The 14,081-nt window shown below is 38.1% G+C and overlaps 2 protein-coding genes across 2 annotated transcripts; both read right to left on the reverse strand.

Moving 5' to 3' along the window:
- Positions 1 to 615: 615 nt before the first annotated feature.
- LOC117030733 (60S ribosomal protein L17-like) lies at positions 616 to 1,170 on the reverse strand. Its single transcript, XM_033120946.1, has one exon. The coding sequence runs from the start codon at positions 1,168 to 1,170 to the stop codon at positions 616 to 618; it is 555 nt and encodes a 184-aa protein (XP_032976837.1).
- A 6,231-nt stretch (positions 1,171 to 7,401) lies between these two features.
- Positions 7,402 to 10,512, reverse strand: LOC117030674 (zinc finger protein 133-like). Its single transcript, XM_033120869.1, is given in 2 exon segments — positions 7,402 to 8,207; positions 8,210 to 10,512. Coding segments are annotated over 2 exon segments (1,935 nt in total). The 5' UTR covers positions 10,062 to 10,512; the 3' UTR covers positions 7,402 to 8,124.
- Between the last annotated feature and the right edge of the window lie 3,569 nt (positions 10,513 to 14,081).

The raw sequence follows: 14,081 nt of genomic DNA on the forward strand, positions 1-14,081 counted from the left end.
TTTGTTTATTTGATAATAAGGACAAAAGTAAATAATGGATTCACCTCTTAGAACAATCCTAAGGAGGGAAATTCTTCACTTGGCATGACAAAGGAGGAAGTCTGCCATTTGGCTCTGGGAAGCCAAATGTCAGCTGGACAAAAGAGAATTTGTGAGGCAGAGTGAGCAAGAAAGGTGAGATAAAGTGTTGATTTCCTGCCTTCATATTTTTATCGATATCAAGTTTAAATCATTAGGAGGATTTCAGGGCTGTGACTAATTACCACCCTTAAACATTAATGACAAAATCATAAATAAAGATCATTTGAAAAATAATAATAATAATGAACACAATGCTAGAATGTTCCAATAAGACCCACAGTGTCTAAATCTCATTTTCTGCTAGGGTAGAGGCACAATGTTTACCTGGGTTTATTTGTATGTATCCAGATCTTTCATCCCAGCATTATTGTCAGGATCAGAAACTGACAGATCTGGCTAAGACACAAGAAAACAATTATAGGACCACTGGGATTTGCTAGGATGAAATACAGTTCTAGTTTAGTGTTGTGCCCACATTAATCGTTTTTTTTTTTTCTTATTCTTACTTTTATGAGCATTTATTTGATGCTGAATTTACTCCCAGGCCGTAAGTTTTTGTTTCTTTATTTTCTTCTGGGAGATCTTTTTCTTCTGTGTAGCCTCCTCTTCTGGCTTAGGAACAATCTGCTCTTTCTCAGTTAGGACCATCTTACTGTGGCAGGGAGAGGTCATGTGTGAGTTAGTCTGCCAGTGAGCTCTGTAAATTCTGTGCTGCATCCTGGGAGCTTTGTTCCCCTTGATGTGTTCAATGACCAGAGAGTCTACATCTAAACCCTTAAGTTCAGCATTCCTCTCTGCATTTGTAAGCATGTGCAGTAAAAATGGTGCACTCTTTTTGAGCCAACGACCCTGCGTCCAACCCCACTGTTTGGCCTGGGCACACTTATCAATTCCACCATTGTAAAGACAGAATGGCATACATTGCTTTTGTAACATGACATTCTTTAGATACTTGGTGGCTTTTCGGATATGCATACCTGTGATAGCCTGGGCAGTTTGACAAGTATTCTTCAAATGAATGTGTAGATTTGAACCTCTTGATTTACATGATTTTATGGGGTTCCCTGGGTCAAGCGAATAGTGAACCATTTTCAGAGGTTACCTCCAACTGCTTACAGGAAGAGGAAGCCCCATATTAATCTTTAAAAACATCATTTGCACCTTTAAGATCAGAGAGGTTAGTTGACTGTCTAGGACTGAAGGTCTGGCATGGATCCACTGATAAATTCTTAACTGTGGTGATGATATTAATAAAGATGTGAATCTTTAACACTGGTGTTTCTTCGCGGTTCAACTCTAGCTTGGTCTTTTGTTGACAATGTGTGAATGCTTTTCTTTCTACCTAACTGCCTCAAAGATAAAGGGATGACTGTCTTAATACCCTCATTGGTTTTATGAGGGATTAAAAAAATCATGTATGTCTTACATGAGGCTGATAGACCATAGTTGATAACCCAAACAGTATAGAACCAAGAAAATTCTGGTTAAAAGCTATCTATCTAGATATCCTATTTAGAAGAAAAATTCCAAAGACCATAATGTGGCTTAGATGAAAGAAAAACTATTTGTATAGACTTTGAATTTTCACTGTAATTACTATGCCAACTTTTTATTTGTTTCCTGACTTTTTGTATTGGCAACAAGCCTATCTTTGGGATTGCTTCTCTGGAGGCAGAAATTTCGCCCATGCTGCCAACAGCTGCAGCTTTTCCATATCCCATCAAGTTTAATTTTAGATGGGCAAAACCATCTAAATTCTTGCAAAGCTCTTTTTCTGAAGATGGCATAGTAACCTGCTTGAGAGTCATCTTTTAAAAAGTGAACTGTGGCTATACCAAAGCTAATTTTCAGGGTTAATATGGCAGTGTATACTTTTCATTTCATTAATAAATGAGGGATATGTACCTTCAACTTCTAGTTTCCACCCATCCTTACTTCTTCTCAACCCTACCCATGTACATATCTTCTTCATCTGAATTATTCCAAAACCTACTAAAATATGTTATTCAAGCTTCATCGTCCTAGAAGTCATTTATGCCACACTCTACTTTTCCTTTACTTCTTGGGAGCCCTCCTGTGGGTTTTCATAAATCACTGGGGATAATGGGCTCTTATTATAATCACTGCAATCATCAATGCACTATTCTCTTACAAGACTGCTGCTGCGAGGCAGGACCTTTGATTTTTCTGATTTTATTTTCACTATCTGGCCCAACACTCCTCTCCTTACAAGACAGCGTAGGGACTCGACGAATGTTTGTTAGCCAGGCACCCAATGAATTCATACCATTTGTTACAGTCTGAACTACTCTCTGAAGTAAAGGCAGTGGGGGGAGAGGGCTGTGCAAGTTGATAGTGCAAGAAAAATGCGGTTATTTTGCTGTATACAACTAGGACACCCTGCCACGAAGCCTAGCCAGTACTAGAGCTCACATAGAGTCTGCTGCTTTGATTAGATAGGTACTTTTCATCAACCGAAGAACTCCCTTTACAGGCACATCATGTCTCATCTTTTTGAGTCAGTTACTATTTACATCCTTAAATATCCTATACTTAAAGATCTTCAAAGCCATACCATCCAGCATACTATACATAGAGTCAGAGAGTTTGACACCTGTTAATATATCCTGACCCAGAAATCTGATTATAGAAAATTAAATGTTTTTTTCTATTATACCGGGAGGTATTTTGAGTAAAGTCATTCTGTGACAGGCCTGTGGAAAACTATGCAAGATATTCCCTTTGTGCAGTCAATGCAGCACTAGTCTAATGAATCACAAGGAAGTATAATAAAATACTTGAAGAACATGTTCATTAATTACAGATTATAAAACATAATAAATTATCTCTCACACTTCACCTAATGTCTCCCCATGATGAATCTTCAGTAGTGGATGTTTGTCTGCTTTTGAGAGCCTCTATTTTTTTTTCTTTTTTTATAGCCCTCTCATTTATTTTATTGCAACTAGGTTTTCACTACTGAAAGAAGTTTTACAGACAGATTGTAAATAGTGGTTACATCTTCCCAAATACAAGCCTAGCAATGAGACCAATTAGATGCCCCTTTCTCAAAATTTGACAGTTCAGTAGAAAATGGGTTTGGTTTCCATTTATTCAGAGCAGAAGTATCTTAACTGGATTGTCTCTGCTGTGAAATTTCTGTTTTGGTCCCTTTCCCTAACACCTGCATCCCAATGATTCCGAAGCCTGCTTTTCTAGCTTTCTGACCTTTCTTTAGGATATTTTTTTTTCGCTTTGGTCTCCTCTTTCTGGGCTCTGAAGCAACTTTGTTATTTTCAACAAAACAAATGAAGACAAATATAGACGCAATAAAATACAAAATTCTACCAAATGAAAACAGAATTGATGACATTAAGATAAAAATATTCCCTTTTGTATTTATTCAATGACTTACATGGTTTTCATTAAATGCAATGTACTCTTGGAGGTAGAAGTACAGAGCTGACAAAACCACAAATTGAATCTTGACCTCAGGGAAATTATGTGATATATAGAATGAAATATCAGGCCTAGTGGGAGAGATAAGGCATCCACATAGGTGGTTCAATGCATAGCAGAGGATATGACGAAACACTATATGAAAGATCCAGCTACATTACTGTGGGAGTTGCGAAGAAAGTAAAATTAGTTATGGCTTAAGGCGCGGAAGTAATCAGAGTAATTGTTAAAGGGGAAATCACACACAGTACACAAGGGAACAGAAAAGTCAAAACTTCATCAGTACCATGGAAAAATGTGAGAAAAAGGGTGGAAGTCGGAAAGCATGGGGATGATTCAATCAGTATATCATTCAGACTGGAAAGTTAGCTAAGTGTAGGGGGGCAGCGGGAAGAAGTCATAATCAACTAGGGAAGAGATCATATAGGCCATTTCTTTGTAAATCACTGGAAGTCAACAAGCTTTAGGAAACTTAGAGTAAGGGTTCTGTGGGGGATGGAAGGGAAGCATGACAGAGCTGAGTATCCTACTGGGAGAACATCATCACTGTCCCTCTGAGAGCTACTGAGTGTGAACTGGTCTTTAAAATTCTGAACATGTTCAGCCTTATCAACAAGGATCACTCTGATTCTCATCCTTTTAATTTGTTTTCTCAAGCAAGAAAAACAGACTCTTTGGTAAATCATTCTATTTTAGAGTAACATTCAGACCTTACAGAGAAAATGTTAAAAGTCCATTTGAGTAACAGAAAACTGAAAGAATGGGCATTGTTTGAATTTTTTGCATCTTTGATATATATCTCCAATGGATTCTATTCTTAAAAGCACAAAGAATTCTGAAAGACAAGGGTATTTTTCCTCTCTAATTTATCTCTTTCTCTAACTCTATTACTTGGCCCTGATTTTTGAAAGAAATATTTCCCCTCTTTACAGATGAGGTAATAACTTGACCACCAACATACTTAAAAAGTCATTTATATTATGCTTTCTCTTTCAATCCAAAGAATGACACCCAGATAAAGACATTCTTCCATCATGTTAACCCTAAATATCGGCTGTGTTTTCAATAAGCCTCATCGAATCATTTAGCATTCAGTAGAACATGTTCAGGCACTAAGTCTGGCTGGGAGAAAGACTTCCAGACACTATAATTTTAAAAGCCATATGTAGAAAGCCATATCTAGACAATGATAGCTGAGGCATTTTTACAATTTAAGACATACCATAAAATATGCTAGCTTCCTTATCAGGCACATATCATGCTTTTGCATACATTGTTTTATTCTTCTCTTAATAAACAATTGCATTAACAAATATCGTAATGTTGACAGTACTTTTCCTACAAGTGTGGTGAAAAATCAAAATGTCAAATTAAATGTGAAAAGGCCCTACAGGTATTACTAGGAGCCAAGACAATAATAAATCTGTTTAAATGTAACACTAAGAGATTTATATTATCATATATATTTGGCTTATACTGCTATAAGGCAGAGTGTAATCAAAAATTCTGGCAAAATCCCAATTAAAATGCTTCATGTTTGCTCAGGGCAAGGTTTATAAAATCTGAGAGAGAATTGCTGTTGGCTGAATGGTAACTGTGCACAGAATGTGCCCTGGTGGGGTTTTCCATTTCCTGCCAGCGTGGTACAGGGCTTTTTCCCAATAGCTCGTTAATCTGCAAGGGACTCAATACGTCTATTACAGTACAGTAATTATTTGCTAAAATGAATTTTAATGAAAACTGGCAAGTATTTATTTTTACTTAAAGGCCAATATGTCCTAGACAATAGATGCCCAAATCTATTTAGAGAGTACCTGGGAAATAAATATTTCTTTAATATTATTCTCACTGTTACTCACTGCAAGTGATTCTTGACTTCCCCTAAAATACAGCCTGCTTTGTGGATGTTGCTACATTCATCTTCACAGCATGGTGAACAGCTCTCAACTATGACTATCCTAGTTTTGTAGATGGCAAAACAGAGACTCTGAGAGCTGGCATGACTTGATCAAGGTCATGAAATGACCTGAAACTGCCACTGTCCTGAACCTATTAGGTTTCTAAATGAGGGGAACCAGTTAAGTAGAAAACAACAGGGGAAACAGTATTTTTTAAATAACTACTTACTATAATTCTAGTTTGTGTATTATCATTCGATCTTAACAACACTGAAGATGAGAAAAATTAAGCTTTTAGAGATAGTCAATGTTGTCCAAGTTTATGGAGCAAATTAAGAGGCAGAGCCAGAATATGAACAAAGACGATCCCTATGATTCTTCCCACTGCATTTTGAAGGTTTGCTTTAACTACTATGGCAGCTTGTCTTTACTGGCAAGGATACTGTATAGAAATAGCCATTATGACTTTGCTACCTGAGCTTAAAAAGGTGAGGAAAGTATTATAGGAGGCAATTGAATCCATCAATATCCAAATCTATCAATTAGCCCAGAAAAGCTGCTTGCTTTAATCATTCTAAATATTTTCCTGTGGACTTCCTACTATTGTATGTCATACCCAGCATTTTTAAGTCAACAGGGTATCTTGTCCCCCAACCCAGATATAACAGATGGGGAATCCATTGAAATGTTTCTCTGAGGACCAAATGTCTAGAAAATAAATTTCTCTATCCAGATTCCTTTTTTTCTAGCTAGAAGAGACTCCAGAAAGAAAAGTTTGATAGATAGAAATTGTTGAAAAACTTACTACCCACTTCTCATATACACAATTCCTGATTAACACCACCTATGGCACTCTCTTTTCACATTTTGTTTTTTAATTCCAAATGTTAGACTCATAAGACAGTGCATATTTGAGCTTAAGCAGAGATCCCAGAGAGGTCCAAATTAAATAGCATAAAGCTTGTAAGTTCTCATGCATTTGCTACTCATTTTGTTCCAAACTTTTCCAAGGAAACTATTATTAATAAGAATTTCGTATAAATCATAGGTTTTACGGTCAGTGTATATGTGTGTGTGTGGGTGTGTGTGTGTGTGTGTGTGTAATGATGGCAAGTAAAATCCTTTAAGTTTCAAAAAGTTTTATTTGAGACAGACAAAAAAATAAAGTCATATAATTCATACTGTCAAAATGGGGGAAATAGATATATTTTAATAACTCAAAACTGATGTCATTTTTTTTATACACAGTGAACTGAAATTGATTCAGATCATTCTCTGATCTAAACGTAAAAAAATAGAAAAAGAACACAACATAGCTGCCCCAAACATCTTGATTGTGTTATATCACTTGCAGGGTCATTTTGTATAATAAACACTAATCATTTCCTGGAAATTTCACCCATTTTAATCCCAACACTAAGTGGATCATATCTGGTCAGCCCATTGTTTTTCTACCTAATTTGAGAATATTAATTAGTGAAAATAGGTCAACGATGAAAATTAATGACTTTTAATGATTATTGCTTTTTTGGAATTAAAGTCACAAAAATCAAGATGTGATACTTACTAAATTAAGGAACGGCGTTGGTCTAAATACTCTAGAGAGAGAGAGACAGACAGAAGCAGAGAATGAGAGACAGTGAAAGAGAAACAGAAGATTCTTGCTCAGTCTAGAAGATGATATAAGTTTTAAGATTTATTTATGAAAAAGGAAACTACTTAGGCATATGCCTGAAGAGAAAGCAAATATTCTGTTAAAATTTGGAAATAAAACCTTTCTAAATAAGAATCACAGAAGCCTGTCAGCTTCAGAACAAGAAGCAGAGTTGAAAAGAGTAGTATAATTTTCATTTAGAGTCCAAAATATAAGAAACAAATAATAAATTTAGTGCCTCTTCATAATATGGTTGACTAGATCTGGATTTAGTGACTGGTTTTCCCAGTTTTAAAGAATGAGCGGATGAATAACTTTCAAAGCAATGGCTTCCTTCTAATGTCATTTTTGTTTTTTCTTTTAGTCACTCATTTGACTCTTCATGAAGTTACCATTTGCTCTCTGTAAGTGTTGTAGTCATCTGAGAAAGAAGGTAAGCATAGATGTGTACGAGATTATTGGGAAAATCGTATCTGAGAAAAATGGAAAGGAAGTCAGAGAATGCAGGGAGTGGCACTGGGTGTAAATGTGAAGGAGAGGGAGAAGCAAGGATGGCTGGGTAGGAAGGCTCTCAGCTGCAGTACGGTCTGAGAAATGTCCACCAAGCCTATGGTGGGTGGTAGGGGGTCCTGGAGCCAAAGCTAGCCTTAGAGGGGTCCAAGTGTCATAGTCAGATAATTCTTTATTGTATGTGTGTGTGTCGTGGCGGGGGGGGGGGCCGTCCTGTGCTGTGCATCATAGGATGTTTAGCAGCATCCTTGACTTCTATACACTAGATGCCAGTGACAGCCTTCTCATTGTGACAACAAAAATGGCTCTAGACATCACCCAATGTCACCTAGGGTAAAACTGCTTCTAGCTGAGAACTAGTGCTTCAGACATGTACGTTTTCTTCTGTCCTTTGATGAGAGTTAGTATCTCTGAGTTCACCCCTTGAACATATGCAGTTTCCCCTAAAGTTGTCTTTTCTTCGGTGATGCAATGGGATTTCTTGCTTAAGTCTCACTTACACTCCCTGGGCACAGGTTTTCTCTATAGCAAGTGTGTCCTCTGGTGTCTAATAAGGAGTGATTTCAACCTAAAGCCTTCCTCACACTTACTGCAGATATAAGGCGTTGCCCCGAGTGTGTCCTCTGATGTGTGCTTAGGGTTGACTTGTCACTAAAGCCCCGCTCACATTCCCTGCATGCATAAGGCTTCTCTCCAGAATGTGTCCTCTGATGTCTTATAAGAGCAGACTTCTGGCTAAAGCCTCGCCCACACTCCCTGCACACAAACGGCTTTTCCCTTGAGTGGGCCATCTTGTGCCTGACTAGATTTGCTTTCTGGCTGAAACCTTGTCCACACTCGGTACAAACGTAAGCCTTCTCCCCAGAGTGTGTCCTCTGATGACTGATGAGGTGTGACTTCTGTCTAAAGCCTCGTCCACATTCCCTACACACAAAAGGCTTCTCTCCTGAGTGTGTCCTCTGGTGTGCAATGAGAGTCGACTTATGTCTAAAGCCTCGCCCACATTCTTTGCACACGTAAGGCTTCTCTCCTGAGTGTGTCCTCTGGTGTGTAATGAGAGCTGACTTAACACTAAACCGTCGTCCACACTCTGCACACATATAGGGGTTCTCCCCTGAATGTATCCTCTGATGTGTGGTGAGGTTTGATTTATCACTAAAGCCTCGCCCACACTCCCGACATACAAAAGGCTTCTCTCCTGAATGTGTCCTCTTGTGTTTAATGAGGTATGACTTCTGACTAAAGCTCCGGCCACATTCATTGCACCAATGAGGATTCTCCCCTGAATGAATCCTTTGGTGTTTGCTGAGAGTTGATTTGTCTCTAAAAAGCCTCCCACAGTCTCTGCATACATAAGGCTTCTCCCACGAGTGGGTCCTCTGGTGTGTGATAAGGTTTGACTTATCCCTAAAGCCTCTTCCGCACTCCTGGCACACAAAGGGCTTCTCCCTCGAGTGTGTCCTAAGGTGTCTGATGAGAGTTGACTTCTGGCTAAAGCTTCGCCCACATTCCTCACATGAGAAAGGCTTCTCCCCAGAGTGTGCCATCTTGTGTGTGACTAGGTTTGACTTCTGGCTAAAGGCTTGCCCACACTCTGTGCAGAGATAAGGCTTCTCCCCAGTGTGTGTTCTCTTGTGTGTGATGAGAGCTGATTTATAGCTAAAGCTTCGGCCACACTCACTGCAAAAATAAGGCTTTCCTCCTGAGTGGGCCCTCTGATGAACGAAAAGGGCTGACCTCTGGTTAAAACCTAGCCCACAATTTCCACTACTGACTACTTCAAATCCTGAAATTTCTACCCACTTCAATACTTTGCCTGTCTCTGAAGGGTTTGCCGTCTCAGCTGAATTGAACTTTATTTCCACCACTGTCTTTCCTTCCCTTGAGCTTATGAGCTGTCCTCCAGGTGAGCCGGAGAAAGTTCTTGAAGTAACCCTCTCCATTGTCCTCCCATACAATGATTTAGAGCCTGCTTCGCTGTCTTCACCTTCCACTCTGTCACTCCAGAATCTTTCATGAGAGAGTGGCTGTCGCTGCTGTTTCCAATATGCTGGGCAGAGATCCGCTATTCGGAGAGTTCCTGCAAACATGCCTGGGCTGCTTGAAAGGCGATGGTCATGTAGCACCTGCTGACATAACCGCTGACTGCAGAAGTCCAGAGGACAGGAGGAATAAGGTTGAGTTTCTGGCTTTGGATCTGCTGAACAGCAACTGGGTAGGTGTTCTCTCTCCTCTCTCCAGGGCTCTTCCCCCTGCTCTAGCAGAAAGACAAGTGTTGGTTTGGAAAATGGAATTCCCAAGGAGAACAGGTTGCTGTAGTTTTCCAGCATCACATCCCTGTACAGGGTCCTTTCAGCATGGTTCAACAGCTGCCACTCTTCCTGGGTGAAGTCCACAGCCACGTCAGGAAATGACACAAATGCCTCTTCTCTCCTGGTTCTCAAGAGTCCCAAGGCCATTTTTCTGGTCTCCTGAAGGGTCTCCCTGGAGAAAGGTGGGTTCTCCTCCTTACCTAGCCCTGGCTACTGCACAGGAGTAACCCTTGGGCTTGAGTCCATTTATGTAGCTTCAAGACGCATGGGCTTGTTAGTCGCAGAGGTGCTGAAGCTGGTGGAAAAAGAGTTGCAATGTCTGTCCCATGGCAAGTATGACTGTAAAGAATGATGGGTTACAGGCAGCCTGCTACATCATCTATCTTTTTTTTAGAAGTTATATCATTGTAACTTTTACATTAATACTATGATCTATTTCAAATTCGTTTCTTGTGATTGGTGTATGCTGGAAGCCAGCTTGTATTTATCCAAATGGATATCAAGTTGTTCCAACGTTTCTTAAAGAGACTTTTCTTTCCCCCCTTGAATTACTTTGGAACTTTTGTCGAAACCAGTAGATTGTATAAATATTGTGCCTATTTCTTGACTCTATTATGATCTCTGCTCTGTTCTACTAGCTTTTGATGGTGTTTGTATTTGACCTGGAAGGCTTGGCTGAAGTTTCAGATTGCTTTGCTTCACTACTGGTTTCAAATTCCACAAAGTCCTGAAATGCTGTCATTTGGAGAATGCCTGAGACTAGGTGACTTCTCGTTTACTCACCAGGCCTTTAGCCACTGTTTTTCAGTTAAAGGACAGTGGGGTGGAGGGGAAAGGTATAATTACTCAGCTGAGTAGGGGTTCTTCCAATCTGTAGTCCTCTCCACCATCCCTCACTGTCCCCAGTTCTGGCATGGCAGTTTGAATTCAAGGCTGGAAATGGCTCCCAGACGAAAATAGCTGCTGCTCTCTCCTCTTCTCCAAAGCATTTGTTTCTCTCTGGAATTCAGTTCATTTAGCTTCTTTATGTCCACCACTCTTCTCTACCTTCATAGAAGAGTATTCTTTTTATTTTACTTTGTCTTTTTTTCTTGTTGTTACCATTGGAAAAAGGTTTTTCTGTTCTTCTATATTTTAACTGGCAGCAGAAGTATTCCTGGTGGGGGGAAAAATGAAGGGAAAGTTTAGAACAGTTTATTTAAAAAAACAAAACCAACAAAAAACACTAGCATTTTGAATCTTTTGTTCTACTAATTACTTTATTTTCCCTTTATCATGGCTATCAAATATTGTCTAGTTTTTGTCTTCAGCCGTTAAAATTTACTCAAGTTTTTGGAACCATTGTTAAGTTTAGCAACATCATTCTAGAATAAAATGGCAAAGTTGACCTTCCTTTTGTGAACAGAAAAAAAAAAAAAAGGAACAATATAGGTCCATATGACAGTGAAAAAACAGGAGTCACTTTAGCAATTTTTCTGCTCTTATTTTTATTTGATCATTGATTATGTTATCCAAAAAGCTTTCTCAATGACTCTTGAGAAAATCCTTTGCAGCAGAGACCGAGGAATGCAAAAGATCAGAAGTTTGTTCATTATTTCTCAATTTAAAAGGCACAGGATATATACCATTTAAATAGAAAAAAGTGGTGAATAGAAAATATTATGAATCGTAGAAATAAGATACATTTTTTAAAGTAAGCTAGAGAAATTGTCACAGTTGGTTTAAGAGATGCAGTGAAACTTAAAATGATGACTTAAGAAGCTAACAGCAATAACATTTAATTTGGACCTGACACTAGCTATTGATTTACAAGTAAGTCTCAGTCTTGGATTCTAGCTGATAACAATTGGACAAGCCCTGTCAAACATAGCTTTACTGGATGTACACATTGTTTGAAATCGTTTTTGTTTGTTTAAAGATAGCATTCACTGAGGTGCTCTGACTGTCTTTCAAGTCATAAAAGTCAAGTGAACAATCTGAAGGAAGAAAAGAGTCTCGCTTTGCCTGTTTTTTATCTACACATGGTTACACTCCCTTTGCAATGTTTCGGCATTCAGACTACACAGGGCAGAGTATTTAAGTAATGGCACTTGTCCTACAGAGTGGCTGATTAAATAATAATAATAATAATAATAATAATAATAATAAATAATAATAATAGAAATGTCTTATGTTTCATGTAGGGGCCAGTAGTAGGTATTACTAGTACCAAATACAAAATATCATTCAAGAATCTATATGCCCACACTAGAATATTTTATGGGTAATATCAAATAATAAAATATATATTCTCCGCATTTGATCTTCATAGAATCAATATAAATTCAACCTAAAGTAAGATGATTGCCAAAATATGAGTTGCTCACGCTACAGATAGTGGGGAGAGGGATAAAAGGAGTTCTATGGTCCAATATGTTGGAGAGTCAGATATTTCAATAGACTAAATTTACTCTCAAGCTCCAAGATGGGGTCAAGATGCAATGTAGTGTTTCTGAAACTTATTTGATTAAAAATTTATTCTCCTATTCCAAAAACACATATGGGTTATTTACACTGGAAAAAAAAAAACACACGAAAAAAAACAAAAAGCCATGTTTCAGAAAAATCTAGCCTAATTTTAGTACACCTCATATGCTTTGTTTTTTTGCCAAAGTTCTGCAAGATCTGGAGTTCCTTTTATCCAAAACTACAATAAATGTGTCCAATAGGAAGTGCATTGTTGCATTCATAGCTCTTTAAAAAATGTTGATGGTAACTGGAACATTTATTTAATAAGAAGTAACCAGAGGGACTCCAGATATATGGAGAAAAGTGTATAGTAGAGCATTCATAAGAGTCTGGTGTTTGTCCTTGCTTAGTGCTCATTGGAGGTAAGTTATTAACACTGGCATTTTCTTTCCCCATCTCCTAAGTGCAGCATGCTTCATGCCCTTGTCAGAATGTTTTGTGGTAGCGCTGTGATGTGTGCATTACACTGATGTATGCATATGTGTTTATTTGTGTGCTCTGAGTTGTAGAATCTTTGATAAATCTAAGCAGTGAGTTCCACAAGGGAAAAGACCAACTGTTACCATTTTTGTTTTCCGAACCTATAACTGTGCCTATAATAAATAAGAGCTTCAAAATAAACAGTATTTAAACCACTTCATCTAGGTCTTTTTCATATGAGTATGTTTTGCATTCTACAGTTTGCCAGATCATTTACATATGGCATGTAATATAACTCAATAAATATTTATTAAGTGCCTAATATGATCAGGCAATAAGCTAAATGCCAAGGCATCTTTTATTACCACTGCCCATTTATCAAGGAGCTCAGAAAATTGGAGCACAATTTACTTCCTAGTATAGAGGGAGTTTGAGTGTAGTAACTTCAATTAAGAAGCCTAAACAACTGTGGAAAAGCTACTACTGCAATAGCACTTCGGTTACTGGATGATCTCTGCTTGATCAAGAGAAATTGATACACACATTCACCCTTCACCACCTAGAGAGCAATATATGAGAGGTATAATCAGTGAATGGATAGAGACTTGTGGTCTTCTTTTCAGGTGAACAATAATAAATGAATGTCAATTTCTGCACAAGGCTTAGGGATTAAATATAAATAGCAGCCAACAAATATTTCAGCAAATATGGACAACATATGGATGTCGCACCAGAATGGCAGCTATAGGACTGGGGTGGTCAATGATGAGGCTGCAAATAAAAATACGGCCACACTGAGAGATGAAAGTATGGGTGAAGGTGGATGTAGGTTAAGGTAGATCAAATTGCAAATGACTAAAAGTGAAAGAAAATGAAAGTAAAGAGTGAAATTAGGATTCACATTCTAATAACAGTGCAGCAGCAACGGAATGAAGTTCAATAATATTTAAGAATGAGCCATAAGGATCCTGGACAAAGATCCTTGCAACACTAATACACAGTACTTCCTATGTGAAATCTGCTATTCTAAATTTACTATATAAAATCATATTATACATACTAATATAGGTATATATGCATATGTGTGTATACACACATGCATGTGTGTATATTTATAATATGAGATAGATACTATCATTTTCTCCATCTGAGGGATGAAGAACTGAAGCATGGTGAGGTTAAGTCACTTCTCAGAGTCTTAGAGCAAAACACAGAACTAAGGATTCAAACAAAGCAATC

This window comes from Rhinolophus ferrumequinum, chromosome 11 (genome assembly GCF_004115265.2).
Source record: "Rhinolophus ferrumequinum isolate MPI-CBG mRhiFer1 chromosome 11, mRhiFer1_v1.p, whole genome shotgun sequence".
Classification (NCBI taxonomy): Eukaryota; Metazoa; Chordata; class Mammalia; order Chiroptera; family Rhinolophidae; genus Rhinolophus; species Rhinolophus ferrumequinum.